The sequence below is a fragment of the Aspergillus foveolatus genome (assembly GCF_047715535.1).
Source record: "Aspergillus foveolatus strain CBS 279.81 unplaced genomic scaffold BDW70scaffold_36, whole genome shotgun sequence".
Classification (NCBI taxonomy): Eukaryota; Fungi; Ascomycota; class Eurotiomycetes; order Eurotiales; family Aspergillaceae; genus Aspergillus; species Aspergillus foveolatus.
In genome coordinates this window covers 44630-69656 of record NW_027396100.1, presented here as the reverse complement: position 1 = coordinate 69656, position 25027 = coordinate 44630, and the positions used below count along the sequence as shown (strand labels likewise).

Below are 25027 nucleotides of genomic sequence, written 5' to 3'. Positions count from 1 at the left end.
AGTGGCCTTGCAAGAAAAGAGAGAAGTCCTAACTCAGAACCTCCTTCAAAACACCGCCGATGCAGGAGATATTCCTCTAGATACACCAGCAGTCCCATCTAAAGCACTTCCCTTCCCAGACATCACAATAACCCAAGTCGAGAAGGCAGTCCTTCACGCGGGGAACACAACCCCAGGGGCAGACGAGCTACCAACCTGCATACTCAAAGTGGCATGGCCCTTGATAAAGGACAGAGTCCTCGCGCTGTACCGAGGATGCCTCCACATAGGCTACCACCCCAAATGTTTCTAGACAGGCAGTCCTCGCGATTATTCAGAAGCCAAACAAGACAGACTGGTCCAGTCCTAGATCATACAGGCCAATTGCCCTCCTGTCTGTACTAGGCAAGGGTCTTGAGAGACTGATAGCCCGAAACATGGCATGGCTCGCCATACACCACAAGGTCCTAGCAAGCCAACAGTTCGGGGCGCTCCCCCTTCGCTCAGCTGTCGACTTGACAACGTGCGGACTTCATGACGTGGAACAGGCACTTAAGCAGAAACTGACAGCCTCTCTCCTTACCTTTGATGTAAAGGGGGCTTTTGATGGAGTTCTCCCAGGGAGGCTTGTTCTCAGACTCCGCTTGCAAGGCTGGCCCGACAACCTAGTCTGCTGGGTAGCCTCCTTTATCACCGGCCGAACAGTACAAATCCGAATGGACGGAGAATTAGGCCCATTAACAAAGATACTCAGCGGGCTCCCACAGGGATCATCCGTGTCCCCTATCCTATTCATGCTTTATATAGCCCCCCTGTTCTGGTTTGGAAGACGGGGGACTAGATTTGGGTACACAGACGATGGAGCCATCCTGGCTATCTCAACATCTCTTGCAAATAACTGCGAAAGCCTCTCAAACTCCCTGCAAGAGGTCCTTGACTGGGGTATAAGAGAAGGGATCACCTTTGCACCAGATAAATATGAGCTAATCCACTTCTCACGCCAGAAGACTGATCAAGACCCGAGCTGCATACCAAGCGTCTCAGCCGGCCCTATCACAGTCTCTGAGAACTCAACCCGCCCGTACCTGCGATGCCTAGGGGTCGTTTTCGACAAGAAGCTCTCCTTTAAGTACCATGTAAGGAAAATGACCTCCAAGGCCCTAACAGTGGCAACGGCCCTCCGCGGCTTCGGGAACATAGCCCGAGGTATTGAACCCCACCTCATGCGGCAAGCAGTGATAGCATGCGCTCTCCGCAAGGCCTACTTTGGTGCTGAGACCTGGTGGCCAGGGTGCACGCGGCCTAACCCACGGACAAACCTAAAACCAATCTCGAACCTGGTTCAGGGGCATCTTGATAAGATAGCTAAGGTTATAGTAGCTGGGGCCAGAGCTATCCTCCCTGTCTGCCATACCACCCCAAAAGCAGCCCTCTACCGCGAATCCGGGCTCCTCCGAGCTGAAATTGAGCTAGACTACTTAGCTGCCACGGCCACAATCCGCCTTCGGCGCCTTGACCCCTATCACCCCTTACGCCGGCGGGCCGTAAGGATAACGCGGGATGGCCGCCAATACAGCCGCTTCGCGCGAGGGGTGCTTACTCTCCCAGAGTCAGAACAACTAAACCCGTTACAACATGCCCCATGGTCCCACAGGAGTCACGAGAAGACGCTCTACTACGTATAAAGGCCTCTAATAAGCGGACAAAAGAGGAGGCAGCTGTCGAGTTCCAAGAATTCTACTCCTCCCTCCCAGAGACAGACATAAAGGTCTTTACAGATGGATGCAAACTGTCTACGCAAATGGCAGGCGCCGGCTTCGCGCTGTACCAGTCAGGAAGACTGTATCTCCAATCATCCCTGCTCCTCGGCCCAAACAAAGAGGTCTTTGATGCTGAAGCAGAGGCAGCTCTCGCCGGGTTGAAAGCTGCTATGCAGTTTCATACTGCGCGCTTCGCCACTAATTTATGGATCTTCTAGACAACTTGGAGGTGGCTACCCGCCTCCTTTCGCCCTTTGCGGGCTCATCGCAGGTTATCTTTGAAAGCTTCCGAACCCTAGCCTCAACCTGGCTTGACCGTGAAAGGTTCCCACACACTAATGGAGACTCTGTACGGTTCCGCTGGGTCCCTGGACACGCAGAGGTCCCTGGAAATGAAGCAGCTGATCAGGCTGCAAAAAAAGGCGCAGGCTCCCCGCCCTCGTCAAGCTGCAAACACTCGTATGCCTCATTAAAGCAACGGACAAAGAGCAAAACCTTCCTAGCCCTACAAAAATACTGGCAAACCTCAGCACCGCAACCCTACCAAGATCTCAGGATTACCTCCGCCCCTCGGTGCCCAGCAGAACTTTACCTACCCCCCCCACCTGCTCGCAAGGATTTTAGCCGCCCGCTCTGGACATGGGGACTTCGCGACATACCATGAACAATTTAACCACGAAGATGCCCACCTATACTGCCGATGCGGAACGAGGAAGGCCCCTGTGCACTTTCTCTTCTGTCGATAGCTAGGAAGAGACCGCCCCGGCCCCCAGGGCCTCCCTTGGAGTCAATTCCCTTCCTACTGGGCACCCCTAAAGGTACAGCCAGGCTGGCTACCTGGCTATCAGAGACTCGGTTCTATGAAGATATCTGTCCAAGACGGCCTCCACATGAGTATGCCTGAGACAGTTCAACATCCCCAACCCCCTCCTCCCCCACCAAAACAAAAAGAGCAGTGGAGAACAGGTAGATCATAGTGAGCAGACGGATCCGTGCAGCTGGCAACAACCCTATGTCTACGAGAATAGACCCACCCCCTTGGCTGAGGCAGCTATGTAAACGCGCTGAAGTCCCTTATTTGTACATAGAACTAGTGGATAGTTAGAGACACCCAGGGCTCACCCCCTGGCGGCCTTTGCCCTATTCAGGGATAGTGGAAAACGTGCACGTCACGAGCCACGGCCGTAAAATACACAACAACAACAACAACAACAACAACAACATTTCCATATCAGTAATCAATCTTAGAACTCTGAACCTATGGATAGCGTGAAACGTGTATGAGCCAGAAGCGGGGCAGTCAAGGTTGAGGTGGAGGTTGAGGCTGCAATCACCCCGCAAGTCAGCGCCAACTTAGTCGGGAGGCGCGGATCCAGCCTTGTCTTCCCCAAAAAAATAAATAAATAAAATAAAATAAAATAAAAGAAATTAAGAAATAAAAAGAAATAAAGGAGCGTGGCGGTCACATGGAAGAAGATCGTGAAAAGCTCTTACGAGGTCTGCAATTGCAGGCTTGTCTGGGGTCTTTTCTCTAGGAGATGTAAGCGAACGTAGGGTATCAAAGGAAGCAAGTTTTCACCAGGTACTTCCCCAACACAGCCCCCGGCCAAGAGCTGGAGTCTGGATCCAATATAAATTAAAGCCCGGCCTCCCATGCATTATCGCCAGTTTACTATCTTTCACATCACCTCTCTATCAGAATGGTACGTGCCTCTAACATCCACTAGATGAGTCACATCTAACTCTCAACCCAGAGTGATAACAAAGACCATTGTAAAACCAACCCCAAGGCAAAAGCAATAATGAAGTCCCTCAAACAGGACCCAACAGGAGAGGGATTTATACACCTAGCCACGGACGGCGTTCTACGATCATTTGACGGAGACCGCAATGTCCTGGACTATAGACCACTCAGTCCCGACGAAATTGCATTAGTACTTGATGAATGGCCCCCTACACTCCACAATCAGCTAAGAAAGATGTTTTATGGTGTTGATGGGCGTAACGTTAAGGATGTGGAGCAGTTCGTCCATCCAAACCCTGATCTTATGCCTCCGGAGCCGACCAGTAGCGGGGATCAAGAGGGCGTTATTAAAGATCAGGAGAAGGCCGCGGATAGGGGTACTCGAAAGTGAAACTCGCTGCTGTGCTCAAAAAAATTGTAGCTCGTGTCTTCACTAGGAGCATTCTCTGTTTTCTCGGCGTGCAAGTCCTCCACAAATGAAGACTGGATTGTCAGACTAAATGTTTTCTGACACCATGGCATGATTCATCCATGTATAGTACAAGCAGGCATATATGAGATTTCTTCCTAGTGCTAGGTAGCGAAAGGGTCCCAGCACACGGCCATGATGGTCTGATTACCCCTGTGATTCGAGAGATACTACGCCAAGGGTTAATAAGGGTACAAGTGCTATGCGTCATCAAACTTCCTCCGTTCCAAGAGCAGTAAATGAACAAAGTAGACCCCTGCATTTGGCGCCTACAATCCCCACTGCTTGGCTACTGCCAACGCATGGCACTCGGCGAGCCCCCACCTAACTTCGCTCCTGTAAGTGGGAGTAGATATATATAAGAGTCGTCTGGAACCATACAGACCATAGAACCAGGACTAGACTTCACCACGTTACAATTCAACTATGAAGATCCTTACTATTTTGCTCGGTGCCCTTATCGCGCAGAAAGGCTCAGCTGCCCCGGCTGTAATCCAACCCCATTCATATGAATACACCTTCACCCGCCGCAGCTAACAAATCCTATTAATCCAGGAACCGACGGACGTCTGGGACCTCCTCAGGGCCCTCCCCATAGACCCCACAGGCGGCGGTTACAGCCACCTAGGCGATGACGGCGTGCTCCGCAACTTCGATAGCGCCCTCGCTGTTGTCTCATACCTCCAGCTCACCCCTGAGCAGATCCAGCAGTACATCAGCCGATACCCCTCCTCCGTCCAAGACCATCTACATGAAGTCTTCGATGGGGTCGACGGCCGGGACGTTACGGACGTCGAAGCGCTGATGCATCCGGGACCAGACATCCTTCCACTACTGGCGCCGGGGCAGAGCGTGGCGCCGGCTGTTGAGATTGAACGTCTTACGAAGAGGGCTTGCCATGATTATTTATGCTCATCACACACGCTTTGCTGGTCATATTCATGCACCAACTGTGGTATTGTTGATAAGGTTATTATGTCATATTGTTATTAAGCTTCCGCTGTTGAAGAGAGTGGGCCGTGAAATGTGGTGAAATGGGCCTCAAGCTGATTACCACCATTGTTCACTGATACGGAAATATGAGGCCACGTGATCTCCGGTGGATTGACCGGAGATCGCCTGGTTCTAGAAGGTTCTCACCCTCTGTATGTATATATAGCGGGGGAACAGAAGAGTAAGAATAGAGCAATGGGGAATCTATCGTCAGCAAGATAGATGGTCAATCGTCATATGGCATCCGATCCTTAGTAGGCTACGTTGGTGTAGTTGATACAGTTTCCTCCTGCCCTTTCCCCTTTGAGCATATTCCACAACATTCACAATATACACTCATTCAGCAGACCTAATAGCATTCTCGAAGGCACCTAGTTTTGGCTGGCAAACAGGTAGATGCCGGCATAAGTACAATGTACACCCGGGGCATGTAGTTATAACGCGAAAGACATCTCCCAGGTGAGCGATTTTACCTGCAAGCCTCGCACGATTGCCCACAAGTAGTAGTAGACAAGCTGAGTATGTCAGATGAACGTTCACCTAGCTCCTATCTCTCCCGGTCCTACTAGGAAGAAGCTCAAGCTCAAGCCCAAAAGCAGACGGACTGATTAAGTGCAGAAAGGATATATACTTCTACTGACGCTTAGCCGGCCCAGGTTATCCTTCTAGACGGTTACTCAGGCATCAGATATCCCAAAGGATGAGCCCTGAGAAATGATTGTATGAAGCTCCAGGATCTTTGCTCTTGGGTCGCTTGGTCATCCTGAAACATCCAATGAAAGCCTCATGTAGAGCACAGATCGGGCATGCCATTGTCTCTTCATTGCAAAAATGTAATACCCCTCATCGTGGCTTCAGTAAATTTACTACAGGGATCTCAAATCTGTAAGCGCGGTTACTACTCGCTGCTCCTGGTGTGTTGAGCAGTCTGTCGCGCCGCCCATGTACTCAATGACGCTGAACGACTGCGATGCCATTTATCCTTGCAGCACCGAAATACGTGCTTATTATTACTCGTTCAGACCGTGCTTCGTTAGACTGGGTTCATATTCGACGTCCAACGTCCGTGAGCTAGCCGCCATCCAGTGAACAAGGTCCGTGCCGGAGCATGCAAAATAATCAGCATGGAGAACACACCCGTAGATACACTCCTTACAGTGGCCTTTTTGCTCCTCTAATAAACACTATCGTCAACAGTGATGCGTCACCATCTGAACCAAACCTGGATGATCTGATGTTTGCTCTCACTAATACGACAAGAGGAGGAAGTATATCTGCGGTTCCTCAATGGCATGCTCTTTTCATACATTTTGGACTCCGGCAGTCTTCCTCTGGGATTGCTCCTTGTTAAACTGTAAAAACATATGCAAGCGCTGGTAGATCACTGTATCTGCAGTAGTAGAAGGCCCCTTAAATATACACCCTACAAGCGCTATCACAAGATTTCGAGGCCGCAATTCACCGGAAAGGAGGGGAAAATAATCGTCATATCTCTTTGCCACGAGCCGCAGGAGCGAAATGCCGGAGTCTAACAGCCGCCTCAGACAGAGCGCTTGGTCACTCGACACGCGGCTCTATCTCAGCGCCGCTCACCACCGGTTCTAGAGGTCAGTTCCACAATATCAAGACCTACGCGTCCAAACCGCCGAATCAAGGGTCATACTCTGCTACAGACCCGCCACCAATTACTGCAAACGCAATAAACATCTCAATTGCCTAGGTTACTCTCCGGGATTTTCAACCCGCAACATGAAAACCAGCACTGCAACGGAGGTGATGGCTCTTGGTCTGATAATCTAGAACCCAGGGAGCCTCAAAGTAACACCAGCATTTCATCATCACAGGTATGTTGGACATCCAAATTGGCCTCTCATGCATGCAGGAGCTTATCACAACTAATATATCATTATTATATGGAATAGTGTACTTTCTGCAGATGCGTATTGACTCTAAAGCGGGCCAAGCAGCGTTGCAGCAAGTTCAGAATGCAATAGATAGAGCAGAGATTGACGAAAACAGAAACATATGACATGGAAATGTCATATATGCGATATACTGGCTGGCTGAGGCCACATGACATAGCGGCTTCGCCGCGATCTCCAACCCCTGGGATCTGACCCCTCAGAGTATCAAGAAGCATTGATTATCTATAGAAGAGAAGAGTTTCGAAGAGAGAGAGCTAGCCATCAATACGACATCCATTCCTTAGTAGGCTACGTATGTGTAGCCGATACAGCTTCAATCTGCCCTTTCTCTTTGAGCATACATGCATATTCTACAACAATAAAATACATGAATAAAACCTTGGGTGACTTGGTTCGACCGCTGCTTACGTCTCTGAAGTTAAAGGTCGGTAATATGGGGTATACTCGGGCACTGGCTAACACATCAATAGCATTACACATACAAAGCATGGAAAATCGAGGGCCCATTTTCTATCAACAATGGTGTCGGACCTGAATACATAATCCCTGTACGCCGAACTTCAGGGTCTAATGAAAACCTATCTCTCGGCTCCTATATTTATCATGAGGGTTCTTTAGTCTCTCGGCCGGACTAACGTGCCTTTTTGCCGGGCCGCCGCTACAGCTGGGTGAATGTGCATCTACTTCATTGAGGCGTCTGGGGGTTGAAGTCATCCCTACCATGCTTCGTATTCTCGTCGACCGCTGCCATAGTCAAGAATAAGACCTTGTTTGAGCAAACCGTCATATATAGAGCCAGCTTGAACCAGTGTATTTTATAACCCTCCGTACGCCCTGTAGACTTGTTAAACCGTGGGTCGAGGTGGGTTTTGAGGCCTATTTAAACCACCGGCGGGCGAGTCTGCTTTGATGCCAAGAAGCTGTCGTATTTCGACCCGGTGAACTACCGGGTGTGGGACTCAGAATCTGAGGACGAAAGGAGGTGCCGTGACGCCGTGAGGCGTTCTAGCGCGCAGATGACCAATTTCATCATCGACTGCTCTATCTAGAGTCGGACGGGGTTCGCCTGGCGCCGCGACCAAAACGATTCGCCATCGCCCCGTACTCGGGGAGAAGACCCATAGCTTCACTCCCTCTGCGGCCGCTTCAATTCGACCCGCAGAAGGAGGTGTTGGAGAAGCAACTCGCTGCGAGAGGCGCTCGCTTTATGGAGGTGGCGCAGGGAAAGCATATGGAGTACCATGAGAACACCATTGAAGAATCCAAGAACAGCCCTTATAAGCACCGAAATCATCGTATTGAAGCATTTGAAGTAGCTCCTCCCTCCCCCAAACCATGATCACGAAGCGCGAACGTATTCTCTGACCGAACGCCAGGTTCATGGCAGGTGATTGTTGACCAGGAAGCTGGAGTGACGCATTTTCAGGACACGCTCCCGGCCTTCAGCCTGGGGACAGGTGGCGGCATTGTCCTTACGCACACCGAGGCAGACTCAAGAGAAGTGTCGGACTTCTTCCCGGAAAAGAGCGATGGGGACTGGGTGACGGATGTCTTCAACGACGCTGCGTTCGAGGAATATCGACATAGCGAGTATTTTACTACGACGGATCTCCTGACCAGCCGACCCGTCAAGGACATTCAGCTATCTGATTATCAGCTTCTCCTACTCCCTCCACGAGTGTATGGATACTCTCTTCTGGATCGCCGATGGGTGGCCTTGAACATCAGCCTGCTGCAGGAGATCTCGATCCACGACAAACAGGCGCGATCCAAACTAGAGGACTTGGTCCTACCGACTGAGCACAAGAGAGTTCTGCAAGCGTTGATCACCAACCAGGCCACACTGCCACATGGAGGCTTCAATCATGTCCAGGAACAGTTCTCCATGGACGCTGTGCCCGCCAAAGGCAAGGGGCTGATCATCCTGCTTCATGGAGCGCCTGGGGTGGGAAAGACATCGACGGCAGAGTGCATTGCCATTGAGCTGAACCGCCCCTTGCTGTCAATAACATGCGGCCACATTGGCACCATCGCAAAGGAGGCGGAAAAGAATCTGGACTCGTTTTGTAAACTGGCGCATCGCAGGAGGCGTGTGCTCCTGTTAGACGAGGCGGACGTCTTCCTGGCCAAGCGAGAGCGCGGGGATATCGCCAGGAACAGTCTGGTATCTGGTAATAATGCTCGTCCATTGATAGTGGCCTATACCAAGCGCTGACCCACTGGCAGTCTTCCTCCGGGTTCTCGAATACTTCTCCGGAGTCATCATTCTCACCACCAACCGGGTGGGCGAGTTCGACGAAGCTTTCCGTTCTCGAATCCACGTCTGTCTCTACTACCCAAGCTTGAAGAGCGCCAGACAAAAGAGATCTGGGAGAAAAAAATCCAACGGATAAAGGAGAGTAATCTCAACCTGGACATGGAGGAGAAGAAGATTCGACGTTTTGCAGATCAGCACTGGCAACGGAATCTGGACCGGCCGACACGACGCTGGAACGGCCGCCAGATCAAGAATGCCTTTCAGACAGCCATTGCCCTTGCCAACTGGGAATTTTATGATGAGAAGAATGTCGCAAAGCTCGAGAGACCACTGTTGAAGGCAAAACATTTCAAATATGTCGCGCAGATCACGGGACATTTTGACGACTACATTAGCGACATTTATGGTACCTTTAATGAAGATACCTATTCATTCTTGGCTGCTAGGGACGCGCTGCGAGTGGACGAGGCATCCGCCATGTTTGCTTCGCGGAGCACAATGCGGGAGAATTCTCGTGCCTCTAAATCGGGCATTGTTCGCCGGGGAACAGATTTCCGTAGTCCTCCAGCCAACCCAGGCAAGCCGCAAGGATCAAGCTTTGACAGGTACTCTAGTGATGATGACAAAAGCACGGATGAAGAAGAACCGGAGGACAGTGAGGACGACAATGAAGAGGACGACCAGGCGGATGAGGTCAAAAAGCTAGAGCTTCAGCTCCAGTTGGCGAAGCTAAAGAATAAGAAGGCTTCTTCGAGAGTCAGCAAGAGGTGACAATGACAATTTGTGGTCATAAGCGATGTAGAACATAGTGCTGTTCAAGATAAGATAGTTCAAAAGATTTATTCAATCGGAATCCGTAACAATCAGTACTATTCGTTTTTTATACTCTTCTGTACCTAGGTATACAGAAGACATATCGTATTAGATCTTGATTGAAAAGTCTCTATCCTTTACTATACTACATTTTACAGAGTTGTTACATTCATGCCAGGGATACATTGGTCAGGTGCCATAGTGCGCCGTACGGTAGAGTCTGGGAATTAGGGTTTTAGTGGACAAGACAAAAGCAGCCAGGAAAGCCAACAGGAAGATCTCACCCTGCACGCTCATTCATTTTGCAAAGCTTATAATACGGTGTATGTCTTTAACAGTCACATACGACCATAGGGTGTGGAGAACAGGGCTTCCCGTCCGCTCAGCCGTACTTAAGCCACACGCCGGTAGGTTAGTAGTATGGTGGGTGACCACATGCGAATCCCTACTGTTGTATGTTTTTTGGCTTTTTAATTTTTTACTTTCATTCAGTATTTTGGATTGCCTGTATACAGTATTTCGCTTGAAGGCCTGAACGAACAGCATTAAGCCCTTTATTCTTCACCCAACCATTCCGAGCGCCAACACTGCTGAAGTGGCTTTCCGCGCTTTTGGCTCGTCGCGCCGGGACCGTCTATTCGTCCGTTGCACGCATGTTGTGGTAGGACTTGACCAATTCGGATAATTGCTTAATCCGTACCATTAACAAGCAGAGCTGTTATAGCATGTACGCAGGTCGCATGAGCCAGGCGGCGGGCTCATTATAGCTGACACTATTCCCTGCCTTCCCTTGGTCCTGTTGTGGATACGCTCAAAGGGGAAAGGGCAGAAGAAGCTATATCAACTATACGAACGTAGACTACTAAGGATCGGATGCCATGTAATGATTGACTATCTATCTTGATGATAGATTTCTCACCGTGTGTCTCTCACTACGATACATGAAGGGGTCAGATCCTCAGAGGTTGGACGTTAGGCTGCTTATATCACATGGCCAGTAGTTTCATGCCAGGTACTGGTGCTCGAGATGAGCCGTCGCATGATATTTCCATATCATGATGTTTTCTATCATTCTTCACGCCAGCGATCTTAACGGCTCCAGTCTCCCAGTTTACTTCGAAGTGCTGTATATCGAGACGCCCGCAAGAACTCCTCCACACATGCACGATTAATTCCACGCCGTCCTGTCGACCAACTGCCTACGCGCGACCTGCGACCTGGCCCTCTCCGCAAAGAACGTGCGACGGCTCCTTCGGCCAGATGTGGACGGAGCGTTTCTCGCGCTAATTGAGTTTACCGAGCGGTTGCACTGGCTGGATCTGGTCTTCGGCTTGTTGGATGGCTGATGGTGGTTTGCGGACGGGCGGCGGCATTGTTTGGCGAGCGAGGGGTTTTGGAAGGATAGACTCACTAAGGCAGGATTCAATCAGATCGCTTTACCGAAGGGCGTGTTGCGGGAAGGACACGGAACCCTTAAGTCATTGTTGCCTGAAATTGCTAGTAGTTGCGTGGAGTAGTTGACGAGGAGCACGGATGAAGGTGTGTGGTCTTCAGATCAACAATCATTCGAGGGCCCTTATATTATGCTCTTTCCCGGACCTCAGCAGGGCTATGCTTTCACCGTATTCCTGCTCGAAGGTAGAGAGCAGCCAATCTAATGCAGTGATTCTCTGGTTGTCTGCTGTTTTGGCTCGGGATGGTGTATATGTGCCTCTTTGCCTGAATGATGTGCGCTGAACTATTGGAAATTTCATGGTCGTATGATTACATCGAATACCAAGTTATAGAGGATAGTCTCTGACATTCGTCTCTTCAATAAGCCGATTGACATATCCAAATGACCTTGCTCTATCGCCAATCCAGACAGACAAATCCAGCTAGGATACTTCATAGAAATATAGGAAAGACAGAAAGAAGGCAGTAGACTATCCCGTATACATTCCGTTCGGACTGTCCATAAATCCTTGAAATGCTCCAGATTGCACCAAATACGTCCAGTCCAGCTGGTTGTACCCATATAGAGTAGCCGCGTAGGCCTGGCCCATCCCGTCAAACATAGTTGGAGGAGACGTGGGAGTCATCTGCGCGGCCAGCGTTGTATCAGGACCCATTGTCAGAAGATCGTTGCTGTCATTTGCGTTACTTGGGTTATTCTCCATTTGACCGTCTTCTCGTCGCGGCTCCGGTACGGCCTCGCTCGCAGGATTTCTCCTCAATCCCAGGATGCGGGAAATAAGCGGCGGTGGCTGTCGCTGGGAGGTGCAGCGACCTGACTGCAGGTCGGCCTGCTCGCAAGCCTCCCAGGCCTTGAGAAGCATATGCTCAAATGCGGCCCGCATTGGACGATCACACCGTTTATCTGCAGGAGGGCCTCCACCGTTGCTGTTTCTGCTGCCACGCTGTTTCTGGTTCTCAAATATCACCTTCCAAGCGCGATCGCACAGCTCCGCACTCGGCCGAAGCCGGAGTTCGTTGGCGAGGAATATGGAGCCAAGCATAGGCACATGGAATCCGCATACCAGCGGACGCCACGGAGACTGTCCGTGGCATAGATTAAAGTGTCGTATTCGACCATCTGAAAGGCCGCTAAGAAGAGGCCGTCACGCTCCTGCGGCGAGAGAGTCGAGCTGGGCACCCTACGGCACATGAAGCTAAATATACGCTGCTTATAGAGCGCACCGCGGGCCATCAGCAGCGTGAAGTGCTGGATAGGAATCGTCGGATCGCAGTGCTGCGGGTAGACCGCATCAAAGTGCGCGCAGTAGGCGTCAAGATCCTCTGGCGAACGATGGGCGTTGCTATCTCTACTCCTGCTCTCGTCCCCTTCGGATGACTGGGGCCAGGGTGACATGCTGCTCTGGTGGGTTCTGGGCTGGAACCTATTCTCTCTGCCATCAATTGTCGTTGTGGTCGCGGCAACTGCCAGTTCGACACGGGTAAGACTGAAGAGCATCTCTGAGGCGCCCGCGGCTGGCATAGGCGGGTCCTTGGCAGATGGATGCAAATCGGGGTCATTCACATTGAGGGGCAGACAGCAGTCGTTGGCGGTTGAGGTGAGGGCCGTGATCGATGAGCCTGTCATCTCTGCTAAGCGCTTGTCGAAGATAACGATCTGCCACCGCAGCCGACGGCGTAACTCGGTTTCGAAGGGTGACATGCCAAAACGGGCACAGTCACGATGCAGGCCAGGCCGGGTCCCGATGCGCGTCGCGATGCCAACGAGGCAGAAGAGAGGGCGCGGATCGACCGACCGGCTGATATTAAACTAGGAGGTTTCAGCAAGCTGGAGTTGGACCGAATGGACAATAAGTCGGTCATGTCTACGTACCAGATATAGCAAGTAGGCCTGGAGCACTGAGAGTTCCGTAGCACGCATAAATGCCGCGTTAATTAGGGCTTGCTGGGTGGCGTGGTGGTAGCGAGCAAGGAGCCGCGGTTTGGCCTCCTGAAACATGTCGTGAACCTCGTCGCCAGCCATAGATTGCACGGCAATCAAGTAGATGGCGAACATGAGCCCCTCTAGGGGCTTGGGTATGGCGGTCGGCCTGGCGCCGGCGCTCACAATCTGGGCCTGCAGGGTTGCAGATGAGTGATCTTCAGCAGCGGATCTACACGTTGGATATAGACCTGCCATAGCTGGAGGATTTCAATCACGGGTGGATGCAGGCTGCCAATATTCTCTATCCTCCCGCCAACAACAAAGGGAAACCCATCCGAATCGTCAAAACATGGCATCGAAATCGTGATGAATGGCCGGCTGTTCAGCTTCGTAGTCGGACGAGCCGCGCAGAAGCTCATCAGTTGCTTGATACTGCGAAGGGGGGAGGGTGTTAATAGATATTGCTGGGTCTCGCCCCGGGAGAAAGGGGAGAAGAGAGAAGGGGGGTTGGGGTTTGGGTTGGCGCGACCCATCACCTCGGTCCTTAGAGTCCTACCAAGCCTGTGGCAGGCTAAAGTGGTGTATAAGCCGTTAGCCGCAGCTCAAGAGAGCATCATAATTATCTATCGGGGCATATGCATACCTATTACTTAGGCACGAGGGACTACCTACCTACATCCGCACCTTCTGCGTCCGCTCCCGACTTGCAGGTCTAACAGAGCCAGATTGCCGGACGGATGGCCTTCATGAACCAACCTCGACTACTTAGACATGACTGGGCTCTATCCGTCACAATCAATCTGCTTCTGGTTTGCCCGCAGTATCGGCCTTCTTCGTACAGGAGCCACCCAATTGGGCTTTCTTTGATACCGCCCAACACGACAGCATCCATCCTTTGGAGCCAAGCTGGCGAGGAAAGATGCCTGGTTGAATGGCCGACTGAGATAGTTGATATTAGCGCTGGGTGGCCCGGAACACGTCAACTACCCGAGCCTGGTCGTCTTCGTGCGGACGCTCTCACCTCGAACCGAGGGTCCAATTCGGGGAAAGGACATAACTAGAGTTGGGGAGCTGGAGGGATCGGAATTGGTATAGGTAATCAACAAATCAAAGCCAGTCTTGTGCAGGACCTCGGACGCTTAAGACATAACTCAAACTTGTGCTGCCTATTGATGGCGCCTCCCGCGAGATTTTCACCTCGACTACAAACCCTTAAATACTTCTTTCTCGTCGACGCGACATAACATACCACCGCAACACGGAGTCACTCCACCAGAAGTGATAATGCCATAATTGATCTCGCCGCCGAAGGATTCTTGTTTCAACAACCGTGAAAATGATGGTTTGCCGTTCCAACCCAACGGCTCAGTCGAAACGGGACCCAGGCAAGCGACATCCGTGGAAAGACTGCTTGTTTGATCTCCAGATTCAGTTTAATAATCGTCAAAATCAATCACGCGCGTAAATCTTGCCATCTGTTATTATGCCATGTTGAGTGGTTAGTGTAAGCATGGAAAAACCGGACCAGTAAGGTAGAATGGATTTCGAATGATTTAATACCATGTTATCGGCATTAATTCGCCAAATAAACCAGTGTGTAACTCTTAGCTAGAGAAGGCGCAAGGTAATCAGATATTCTGCATCTCCACCTGAAGGTGGACAGACGTTGGGTGGGTGGTCTTTAACATATATATGCTGTTGTAGATCTCACTTTTTCTGTATATTCTGTATAGAAATATGGCGTTCTGAGGAGAGTGTACCTTCAGTCCTTCACCTGAAGTACAATGATTGCATCGCGCTTCCTGATAGGTTTACGATAAAGGGACAGGTAGGAGTCACTGTCATCTTAAGCGCTGCACGCAAAATCGCCTTCATTTCGAAAATACAGCCTGGATCTCTACCCTCTGTCTTTCGCCGTTGAGGAATAGCCTCTTCTGGAAATGATTAATGCATGGGATCAATGGCATGTAGGGAATAGACAAGGACATAGTCTCTATTAATATGAGCCCTGAAGCAGCCAAGACACCTTGCTGGCGGCGTTTCATAGAATCTAGAAGCGCAGGGGAGAAAACTAGTTTCAATGTCGAAATAATCTTGAAATCTGTTCGAGACTCCTGTTGCCAGAACGGTAACCCTCTCTGAAGTTCTGGTTTCTACTCCGTATGAAACCTCTAGTAAGGATTTCGGCTAAAGATGGGTGCGGTCACAGGAGGAGTTTAGCGCCTCTAGGCCTCATTAGCCTCCTTTGCACCAGTAGCAGCGAATTTGGTGGTCTTCGACTTGGGAAAGGAGCGATATCAATCCAGTGGGGTCAACGGTGTCTAATAAATGGTGTGGAGACTGCGAGAGGCAGACTCGGGCGCGGATGTCTCGTTATTCGTAAAAGCAAACCCTCCACCCTGGTATCGTAGGCTGCCCACCCAGACAACGCTTCTGCTGAGCGGAGATACGTCTTGAAGATTTGCTGGCTCGCTCCTGCGACTAGTAGCCGCACGCTTTTCTTGAAGAGGGTATCCTGCGCGTACTGGAAGCCATGAGGAATTGCCCTCGGTCCTGGTAAAGATAATGCGGTATATATTTGTCCAGTAGGAAGTTGATAGAAGTAGACAGATATCCGTTTGACATAAAGAGCAGCCAGCCTCACTGGATTTACTTTCCACATCATACCCCCATGTTCGGAATCACTATCAGAAGAGCAAAACTAAAACTGCTGTTCCCAATCCTAGCAACAGAGCGATCGTCACATCTTTCTTTCCCTCACGAAATCTCAACCCACCGCCTGATCCCAACGGCGTAATCGAAAAACCATATCCCTCTGTCGATATGCCTTCCGCCATGTTCCGCACGATGCGGATTTATATATCGCGGGTGTTGGCACAATCTAGTTCTCACCCTTCTTATCCAGCACTTGCTGAAGTGGGTAATATACCTTATTCTCACCCATCTCACCTACACTCACCGTAAGCTTAGTGTCTCTCACCCCTAAGAGCAGCAACATACTCAGGGCTCATTGAACTTCTATCCGCGTATATGATGGTGACAGTACAAAAAAGAAAAACATACAACAGTAGGGATTCGCATGTGGTCACCCACCATACTACTAACCTACCGGCGTGTGGCTTAAGTACGGCTGAGCGGACGGGAAGCCCTGTTTTCCACACCCTATGGTCGTATGTACTAGGTACGATAAAATACCAATATATATATATACAGGACTAACGTATATTTGCATGTCTTAGCTTGTGTACATCAGCTGGATATCTGATAAATCAACCCATCTTGAGCTCATCCGTTGTCCGACTCTGGCTAAAGAAATTCTCTCTTCAGAATCGTCCATTCGAACATTCAGTGAAATTCAGTGTTGACTAGTAAGCTGCAACGATGAAATTCTAGCCTCCTCTTTGCTTAATACTGATCGGCCCGTCCAGCGTACGAATCGTGCAGCACCCGCGAAGCCAACCCACGGGGCCCCACTGATCCACTGCAGAACCTCATCAAAGGAGTACTCTTGAGTAGGTGGACGCAGCTATCGCAAAAGCAACCATACTGCCCTCAGAGGCCTTCTTCAGCGATCTCTATTCTTCAGGGTTACTAATCGATTATGGCCGGTTCTAAATTTCTTGTCCTGGGCGGCACGGGTCCGGCCGGCATCTGCCTGCTACGAGAACTTGTATACCGGCAGCACGAGACTATAGTCTATGCCCGGAATCCGTCAAAGATCGATGACGATCTACAATCAAACGAGTTTCTCGAGGTCTGCGACCCTTGCTACTGCAGAACTGGCGCTAACCGCGTGTTCGCTACAGATCATCAAGGGTGAATTCGCCGAGGACGACCTCCCTACACTTTCCGCGGCCATGGCGAGGACCAAAGTCGTCATCTCACTTCTTGGCCCCAATATTATACGAATATCCAATCCCACATTATTTGCTGACATCTACAAGACATTCGTCTTTCCCCTGATGCGCGAGAATGGGGTCCGTCGCATCTTCGCCATGGGCACGCCTTCTATCTCTCGACCCGAAGACTCTTGGACACTGTTCACCGCTGTTGTGATCCCTATTATCCGCATATTCGCCCATTCTGCGTACGCCAGTGTGCGAGCCATCGGGGACGCATTTGAGCAGCATGCTGACGGGCTTGACTGGACCGTTTTCCGAATCGCGGCGATCCCGGGAAATCATGACGAGGAGAGTTGGCGCACGGATAGGGAGGATGCGGATGTGTTTGTTGGGTGGGTAGGCGAGAAGGGCTGGACGCCGTCGCAGAAAAGAGGTGCTCTGGCCAGATGGCTTGTTGATGCTGCAGAGGGGGGCGCGGATGAATGGGTTGGTAAGATGCCAGCTGTTTCGAAGAAGGGATGACTGTAAAGTATCGTACTATGGTGTCTTTATGCGTGTGCGGAATGATAAATCTCCTCTATAACACTTAGGAATGTATGTCCTTCAATAACACCGACCAATCGGAGCCGTCCATGAAGTGCCGTGGAAACGCCAGTGCACCAGCCACGATGGGGCTGGATTGTGGCGCAACTCCACCGCTCAGAGGAATGACGAATGATCAGGTTCGACTTCATCCTCCAGGCTGAATCCTCCATCTCGATCGCATCCAACTCTCTCCACGACGGACTGCGGGGCGGAATGACTGCAGGCGCCATTGAACACTAAATTTAACTCGAAATCTGTATATTACGCCGACCACAACACAACTTTGCAGTCCTCCAGTTCACCCTCCACTCATTCACCAGCAACGCGTGGGAAATGGCTGCCAGCTCAAGACTACCTGTCGTCGTACCCAAAATGGAACAATCGCCCTCTGTCAAAGTCAACGAGCTCAAACATGACAAAGATACCATTATGGCCGAGCCCAATCCCACGGCCGCGCCGAATGCCGCCCCGGAGGACGATGTGGAGCCGGTCATCGACCCTGAGCTCCTGGAAACGGAGCTGCAACTGGTCTCCTCGCTTGCCAAACTGCAGAAACTGGAAGAAATGGTTGGTCCTAGCTCGTTTCAGTCTCTGCCCTGATCTACTCAGCAAGCTCATTCCTCGATAGATCCATCAGCTTCGGACGCTCCTCCCAGAGCGCCTACTGGAGCCGCTCGCACCAATTGTGCACCCCAAAGCTGCTGCTGCGGTCGGCATTCCAAATTCTCCTCAGGCTTTGCATCAGCGGCTCTCTCAGTCCGCATGCGATGGTGTGCGCGAGGTCGAAGACTTCAAAGCTTTGTGGCGCGGCGAAGGAATGAGAGCGGTCTGGCAGCGCGTCGACACTCTGATCAATGAAAATGCTGGCCGGCTCCTGCAGTCTAACGGCATGTGGCAATGTGACTACAACCAACTACTCCAAGATATTACGAAGCATGACAACATTAGGAAAGAGCAGCAGCGAAAAGCCAAAGAGGAGCAGGAACGAGCCCAGTTGCAGTCAGCGGAAGGAGGATGGAAGGCGATCGTCGATAACTATACCCAGGCGGGCATACCTGGAATGCGCGTGTTACCCACGAAGAGTGATTCATCGTTCGCTGTCTTGCTTCCGAAGGTCGGGCTGGCGTTGAAGGTCAATGCCATCAGCTCGGGCCAAGAAGGTGTCCCGGAATTCAACGTCTCCAGCAAGTCGCCATCAGGCGAACCCTCATCGAAAGTTGAAACTGCAGTTCTGGCCTGTCTTAACGCCCGTCCGAGGAAATGGGACTTAAAATTCCTCTTCGTAAGTCACATATTGGATCCTCTCTGACAAAAGCTCATAATCTTCAGGGAATGATTTCATCTTATTTAAATATCTTCCAAACTCCATGTACAAGGTGCGGTAAGATGCAAGATCAAGCAGCTAACCTCCCAACACTCCGGCGCCCGAAAACAACAGAACCGCAGACAGACCAGCCGCCAACATTCGAAGCCTACCACGCAACATGCATCTGAGCTGAGCGCATCCTAACCAAGATCATTTCGAACCCGACACCTATCCCGATTCTCACGCTTATCTTCATGAGCCCCCTCGATCAAGTCGTGATAGAAATCTGCTGGGTACGCCCGCCCGTACCGATCCCAATACAGCCTAGGAACCGCATGCAGCGGGTCATCACAGTGTACCTTCCCCGACCACGTCCCCGCGTCTGGAATTGCGTACCTCCTCGTCCGGAAATCATACCGCTCTTCAGGGTGTCGTCTCGCTCCTCGGAAGAAATTGTCCTTTTCCTCCTGAACCCGGATCCGTTGGCACTCATCGCAATGTGGCTTCCGGCACCGTTTCAGATGGTCTTTGTGCCATAACGTCCACCCTGGTTTTGGGTACATCCCTGTCCACTCGCCTCCACTTCCACTGGAAAGTCTGCTGGGTGATCTACTGGGTGACCTGTCTCCCAAGTCAAAGCGCGCCTGCTTGCACTCATCGCCTTGGTCTCGACTGCACCGGCTGTGCTCAGTGTTGTAGCTGCCATAAACGCGACTGCGCTTCGGCCGAAGTCGCTCAACATAGATGTCCGGCCCTCTGCCCGTAAGGACATCTTTCCAGCGCCACCACCACGGCCAGTGGCTTGGGTTTCCCGGTCTAGGATCTTTGGGCCAAACCATTACGAATCGAGGGTTGCGGTCTCCTTTGGTCTTCCGTCTCAGCTTCGGTGAGCGTTTACCATGGTTAGAGGGCTCCACTAATTGGATGTGCACGTCGGTTGGGTATGAGTCCAACTTCGGTCTGGATGGTGGGCTGTGCATCGCGATATGTGCTTGTCCGGTTGGATACGGATGTAGATATACTTGGTGACGGATTGACGGGGTAGCTAAGCAGGAAAGTTCAGGAGGATTGTGATAGTATAAGGTATGGTGTCAGTTGTACCTGGTTAGGATCTAGTGAACAGAAATAAACTTAAGAAAAAGGAGGAATCTGCAATTTTTATATTTAATTGCATCGTGTAGGCCAGGGCTCCGCCCATCTCATTAGAAACCACCTAATCTGTAGCACAAATCAGTTCTCATTGTGTACATGCGCAAACATAAACCTAAATGCTAACTTCACAGAAAGCAAGCAATGGATCTCATCGCGCCTTCTTTATGCCATGCGCCTCATCTGCGTTTGGGTTATTCTTCCAGCACAACATAGCAAGCATGAAGATATGTATGTATGTATGCGGCGAGCTTGAATGGAGACTTGACCTCTTGAATGCTTATGGCCATGCTTGTTTGACTAATAGGATATCATCCATGCACCAAGTTCATGCAGGAATTAGACTCCTTCAGCAGGGCTGAAATATGTACCCTGGCCCCACCCGCGAACATAGAACGGATACTGCATGAGGTCTGGACTGGGTACAAACAGAGAGGTAGGTTGCTTTAATAGCCAGGTGACTTTCCTATTTACCTGATTTTTGATGGTGTGTTTGCATAGATGCACAAATATGCGTATTGCTCTATAAACTTGGGAGATTATGTCAAGTCGACATATGTCTTTTATGTATCAGTGGGCAGCATGCAGCTTCATGGATCTTTGGGCTGCTTGCAAATGCCCTACATAATAAGCCGAAAAGTCTCCTTAAGAAGCTAGTAGATGTACCGTACGCAGCTGGACGTATGGTGCTGCTACCGGGGATAAGCACGAGTAGGAGCAATGGAGGCAGTGAGACCAATTATCACGGCGATGTCACGGTCAGTAATGAAGCTGTACATTATTCCATATTGTCTGTCCACCAAAGTTAATATACTAGTTATATTTATGTAAGCCACAAAATAATACGCGAACGCCGTCCCACCCTAGTTATCAGATAATCGCTATAGTAGCATCATGACGAAATAGAAACCGCTCAGCTGCATGCAAATTCTTCAGAATGCATAATATGTAGTTGGAAATAGTCATGTCCCGGTATTTGTCAACTTCAAGTAGAGAAGACGCCGAAGCTGCCGGCGAACCAAGTGAAGGATGCGATGGTAATCAGACCCATCCCTATGGCCATTTTCAGACCAAGAAGGCCGGTGGCGGAGAGAGCGCCATTGCATGTGGCACAGACAAAGTCTAAAACATATTAGTTATGCGTCAGAGCACAGAGGCTGATAATATCATACTTGGTAGGTCCGTGTAAGGCTGCGGAGTGTACATTCCAAAGTAGTAACGGTTCTGAGAGCTCAGCTCTCCGGCAGAAGCAGTGTCATCAATGTCCTTGCTCTCATCGTATACAATCATGGTGTAAGTCGCGGTAAGCAACGGAGCCGTGGCGTTTGCTTGGAACTTTCCCGTATCCCACGTCACTGTTTGCGTCTCCTCGACGCTCATATTGCTCGAGATGGTGTAGGTAGCACTGTTGAGACTGCATGATGCGACAACATTGACAGCTGTGGGCGTGATCGATAGCGACGTATAATTCCAGACGAACGTGATAATATCACCGATCTTGTAATATGTCGTTGATGCGGAACTCGGCGTCAACATGGAAATACCACCCGGAGGGAGACGAGCGTCGACTGATGTGGTTGTAGAGTTCGAAGCGTGAGTGGTCGTTGAATTCGACGAGGAGCTGCCAGTCTTAGTCGCCTTGGCAGTTGTGGTGGCAGATTCTGTTGTGTCGCTGTCGCTGTCAGAGGATGAAGTAGACGTGGCCGTTTCCTCCGCCTGGTCGTCCGTTGGGGTCGCGCCGGTAGTCGCACTGTCGGCTGCGGTCGTAGTATCCGAGTTTGAGTCCGAGTCTAAGCAAAGTCAGCATATTGTACGTTGATAGGCCGACGCGGTAATAATGCTCACCATCCTGCCTAGGCAAGAGTTGACCTTGACCCGACAACCCGTCAAACTGCCATGCGGTTGAGAACACCGCTAACAAGAGCAGGCACGCAATTGGGAAAAGAGCAGTAAACCGCATTTTTAATAACACACGTATTATCTATCTCGTCCTGTCGAGCAAGCGGGGTGTCAATCCCCTTCGCTTCAGTATCTTATCAACCTCTGGTGCCCACAGCAACGGATGACCGATGTGACGAGGCACAACAGGTTGATATCAATGAGACGGTGTAATTCAATCCAAAATCGAATGCGGTTGTAGGTAGGCGATCAGGACAGTGGTCGAAAGAGGCCGCTGCGTTGGCTGTGAAACGGAAAAGTGGTCTAGCAATCTTCAGGGTCTTAGGGGTCTTCCAGAGCGAGTGGAGTGGCCGGTGCAACGAGCGTAAACAAGCGAGCGACTGCGCAATTTGTGCGAGCAGGAACGAATCTCGGGGATGGAGAAGAAGCAAAGGAGTCCCGAGGAAGCGATGAGAAGAAGAGGGCAGATACAAATGCAGCAGCGAAGGTGAGAAGAAAGGACGCGGGAAGCGATGGCAAGAGAAAGAATCGAAACGACCAGCCGGCAGATCATGTGGCTTAACCCGTTTGGGAGAACTTGTGAGACATCGACTATTTTTGGCCCATGCAGCGCCTCAGGCACCCAGCGCTTCTTAACTGCTGTCGAGTCTAATCGGATTATCGTTCAATCACTATCCCTCATTCCATAGGTGAATCATTATTATTCCCAATATTTCTGTAGGGTCAAGGCATCGGGCATCCTGTTTCACATGCTCGCATCTTCTGGCCACAGTGAGCACAGCCAGATCGAACCTGTCAGCAGTCCACCCCTTATTATATCCTATATGTACTATTGCCGATAATCTGCATCAATATGCACGCTTATCCCATTTCTCAATACGGAGAACAATTAGTGGAAACATCCGGTAATATGTTGATTCCCAACATTAGATAAAATATCCCAAAAGCGATAGCATTACAAATTTAAACTTATGAAACATGGGACCGTTACTTCGTCTCAGGTCCAACCAAGACACACACGGCCGGGCATATGGCAATGATGCATGCCCTCCACGGACCGACCCAGCTCAGAGTGGATGATTCATCAAGCCCGCCACGCGCGTCATGAGCCTCTCGAGTCTCGACCACTGGTATCCACGAACGTCTGACGGGTGGCGGAATGTCATAACACGGTTCACGCAGTGGGTTCGGTCACAAGCTTCACCTCACTGCAAGAGGCGGGGTACTCCGCGTCGTAGTACCGGTAGAGGTAGAATAGTTGGGGTGCGTTGTGCCACCAGTCGCATACTAGTGAAGATCAGATTAGCGGCCATACAAAAATCTGCCAGTACATCAAGTTATCCTACCTAGCCAGCCACCGAAACCCTTCTGTTGCGACCATTGCAAGCCGGTACTGTTGACGGAGAAACCCTCTTGTCCGGTACCGGCGTTGATCTGAACGAATTGCCATGCTGAAGACGGCGTTAATAAGTTATCGATCACTGCCTGCGAGATGGCCAGTACTCACCCGCATAGTTGGTAACGCCCCAGGGAGACAAGCCCCAAGGGAATGTTGTGTTGTAGTCGAATAGGACCTTGGTGCCGTTCAGGTAGGCCCTGCTCGCTGTTTCAATGTCTGGTGTAAGGACCGCATCGTTAATGCCAGCGCCCGCGTGGTATCCGTAAACATAGAGATCGTTGTGTGCAGAGTTCTCAGCTCCGGAAGTCTTGAGGTAGAATGTATCGAAGTTCTTGCCGTCCTGGCGACCGGCAACGACAGTCGTGGCAGCTGCGCCGAATAGAAGCGAGAGTGTGCTGAAGAACTTCATCGTAACGAAAGATTGAAGCTAAAACAAAAAAGAAAACAAGACGTTGGGAATCAAGGTATACCCAAAGAATGTGCTGGTTTGACGTGTGAGAAATGGCCGCGAGCGGAAATCCGGCAGCTTTATCAAAGGAGAAGTGGCAAATCGAGCTCTCGGTTCGCAAAAGAGAAGCCCAACCGTAGAGTGGGAGATAAGAGATGCCGGTGTCGAATCCTGAATGCACCCGGAGTTCGTGCTTGATGTTCCAGTGGAATCGCGATGTTTGTGGAGTAGAGGGGCAAACTGAGACGTGCTCTGCACTTATCCAGGGCATCCAGCAACAAAACAACCAGAAAAGACGATCGTTTTCCGCTTCAAAGACCACTTTTCCTCTCACATTTGTCGTGACTGGCCCGAGCTCGGATATTATTAGTGGACCGTGAGGGAGAAACTGGAGCAAAGTTGAGCGAGATGATCACAAAGGTCCACACCCGGTTGCTACGGATGGTAAAATAAAGATTGGCAAGCAGCACACCTATAGTCGATGTTCTGAATGACGCTTTAAAATTGCAGGACTCCGCGTAATAGGATAATGGTAGTCAGACATGAACATTTCTGCCTAATCAGCTTACGTGCAGTCGAGTCGATCGCCAATGTAGTCACAGACAAGTATTTGACCCGTCTTAGTTCGGAACACCCGCCCCCATACTCCCTATGGAGTAGATCGTAATTGTCATAGATCGACAGACTCGACACATTTGATGACATTGATAATGTGCTTTTAGTACATTAATTACTATTTAAAACCATCTTTTAACAATTCCTCGATGGTCTAACGGTCATGATTTCCGCTTGTCACCTGCTCAGGAATAAGCGCGGGAGACCTGGGTTCGACTCCCAGTCGGGGAGAATTCTTTTTTCTTTTTTTTTTTTTTTCTCTTTGTGTCTCTTTTTTTTCTTTCCCACCATCCTTTCACCTATAATATGTGTTGCCCCTGGTCCACTACAATTAGTGATATGTATGGCGCCTGGGAAAAACTCCGCCAGACTGAAACAGATGCCGATCAGATCACCTATTGACATCATGATCGTCTATTATACAGCGTGATATCGTCCGATTTCTATTTCCTGTTGATTGTGGAC

At 50.5% G+C, this 25027-nt stretch overlaps 8 protein-coding genes and 1 non-coding gene across 9 annotated transcripts; 5 read left to right on the top strand and 4 right to left on the bottom strand.

The window, feature by feature from the left end:
• Positions 1-3330: 3330 nt before the first annotated feature.
• On the top strand, positions 3331-3922 carry BDW70DRAFT_139308 (uncharacterized protein). The gene has a single exon (XM_073737368.1). It carries the CDS (start codon positions 3542-3544, stop codon positions 3872-3874), a length of 333 nt encoding a protein of 110 aa, XP_073594491.1. The 5' UTR covers positions 3331-3541; the 3' UTR covers positions 3875-3922.
• A 451-nt stretch (positions 3923-4373) lies between these two features.
• BDW70DRAFT_139307 (uncharacterized protein) lies at positions 4374-5092 on the top strand. The gene is made up of 2 exons (XM_073737367.1): positions 4374-4441; positions 4508-5092. Exons 1-2 carry the CDS (start codon positions 4379-4381, stop codon positions 4943-4945), a joined length of 501 nt encoding a protein of 166 aa, XP_073594490.1. The 5' UTR covers positions 4374-4378; the 3' UTR covers positions 4946-5092.
• Positions 5093-7591: 2499 nt separating this feature from the next.
• Positions 7592-9950, top strand: BDW70DRAFT_169198 (P-loop containing nucleoside triphosphate hydrolase protein; the record flags this gene model as incomplete). Its single annotated transcript, XM_073742627.1, has 6 exons — positions 7592-7622; positions 7771-7872; positions 7920-8182; positions 8258-9041; positions 9097-9177; positions 9219-9950. The coding sequence occupies 6 exons, from the start codon at positions 7592-7594 to the stop codon at positions 9896-9898; spliced, it is 1941 nt and encodes a 646-aa protein (XP_073594489.1). The 3' UTR covers positions 9899-9950.
• A 2208-nt stretch (positions 9951-12158) lies between these two features.
• BDW70DRAFT_77175 (fungal specific transcription factor domain-containing protein) lies at positions 12159-13955 on the bottom strand. The gene is made up of 2 exons (XM_073744822.1): positions 13269-13955; positions 12159-13205 (listed from the first exon to the last, which is right to left on the bottom strand). The coding sequence occupies exons 1-2, from the start codon at positions 13572-13574 to the stop codon at positions 12360-12362; spliced, it is 1152 nt and encodes a 383-aa protein (XP_073594488.1). The 5' UTR covers positions 13575-13955; the 3' UTR covers positions 12159-12359.
• Positions 13956-16920: 2965 nt separating this feature from the next.
• On the top strand, positions 16921-19240 carry BDW70DRAFT_151406 (RNA polymerase II mediator complex subunit MED27 domain-containing protein; the record flags this gene model as incomplete). Its single annotated transcript, XM_073739288.1, has 5 exons — positions 16921-17073; positions 17126-17651; positions 18036-18313; positions 18375-19028; positions 19076-19240. 5 exons carry the CDS (start codon positions 16921-16923, stop codon positions 19238-19240), a joined length of 1776 nt encoding a protein of 591 aa, XP_073594487.1.
• On the bottom strand, positions 19070-20157 carry BDW70DRAFT_77150 (uncharacterized protein). The gene has a single exon (XM_073744821.1). The coding sequence runs from the start codon at positions 20030-20032 to the stop codon at positions 19253-19255; it is 780 nt and encodes a 259-aa protein (XP_073594486.1). The 5' UTR covers positions 20033-20157; the 3' UTR covers positions 19070-19252.
• A 941-nt stretch (positions 20158-21098) lies between these two features.
• Positions 21099-22287, bottom strand: BDW70DRAFT_77140 (uncharacterized protein). Its single transcript, XM_073744820.1, has 3 exons — positions 22047-22287; positions 21374-21991; positions 21099-21323 (listed from the first exon to the last, which is right to left on the bottom strand). Exons 1-3 carry the CDS (start codon positions 22159-22161, stop codon positions 21187-21189), a joined length of 870 nt encoding a protein of 289 aa, XP_073594485.1. The 5' UTR covers positions 22162-22287; the 3' UTR covers positions 21099-21186.
• An 867-nt stretch (positions 22288-23154) lies between these two features.
• BDW70DRAFT_77117 (uncharacterized protein) lies at positions 23155-24005 on the bottom strand. The gene is made up of 3 exons (XM_073744819.1): positions 23608-24005; positions 23447-23551; positions 23155-23387 (listed from the first exon to the last, which is right to left on the bottom strand). The coding sequence occupies exons 1-3, from the start codon at positions 23906-23908 to the stop codon at positions 23275-23277; spliced, it is 519 nt and encodes a 172-aa protein (XP_073594484.1). The 5' UTR covers positions 23909-24005; the 3' UTR covers positions 23155-23274.
• Positions 24006-24705: 700 nt separating this feature from the next.
• On the top strand, positions 24706-24793 carry BDW70DRAFT_t128. Its single transcript has one exon. It is a non-coding gene; the product is annotated as a tRNA-Asp (tRNA).
• Positions 24794-25027: the final 234 nt, after the last annotated feature.

Bases quoted from the DNA above. Each gene is read 5' to 3' on its own strand.
- BDW70DRAFT_77117 (XM_073744819.1), bottom strand. From the start codon at position 23,908: ATGAAGTTCTTCAGCACACTCTCGCTTCTATTCGGCGCAGCTGCCACG. The intron at 23,552-23,607 runs GTGAGTACTGGC...CGCCGTCTTCAG, and splicing joins GGGCGTTACCAACTATGCGG to CATGGCAATTCGTTCAGATC. The intron at 23,388-23,446 runs GTAGGATAACTT...GATCTTCACTAG, and splicing joins GGGTTTCGGTGGCTGGCTAG to TATGCGACTGGTGGCACAAC.
- BDW70DRAFT_139307 (XM_073737367.1), top strand. From the start codon at position 4,379: ATGAAGATCCTTACTATTTTGCTCGGTGCCCTTATCGCGCAGAAAGGC. The intron at 4,442-4,507 runs GTAATCCAACCC...CTATTAATCCAG, and splicing joins AAGGCTCAGCTGCCCCGGCT to GAACCGACGGACGTCTGGGA.
- BDW70DRAFT_139308 (XM_073737368.1), top strand. From the start codon at position 3,542: ATGAAGTCCCTCAAACAGGACCCAACAGGAGAGGGATTTATACACCTA.
- BDW70DRAFT_77175 (XM_073744822.1), bottom strand. From the start codon at position 13,574: ATGGCAGGTCTATATCCAACGTGTAGATCCGCTGCTGAAGATCACTCA. The intron at 13,206-13,268 runs GTACGTAGACAT...GAAACCTCCTAG, and splicing joins AGGCCTACTTGCTATATCTG to TTTAATATCAGCCGGTCGGT.
- BDW70DRAFT_77140 (XM_073744820.1), bottom strand. From the start codon at position 22,161: ATGCGGTTTACTGCTCTTTTCCCAATTGCGTGCCTGCTCTTGTTAGCG. The intron at 21,992-22,046 runs GTGAGCATTATT...GACTTTGCTTAG, and splicing joins ACTCTTGCCTAGGCAGGATG to ACTCGGACTCAAACTCGGAT. The intron at 21,324-21,373 runs GTATGATATTAT...AATATGTTTTAG, and splicing joins GCCTTACACGGACCTACCAA to ACTTTGTCTGTGCCACATGC.
- BDW70DRAFT_77150 (XM_073744821.1), bottom strand. From the start codon at position 20,032: ATGCACAGCCCACCATCCAGACCGAAGTTGGACTCATACCCAACCGAC.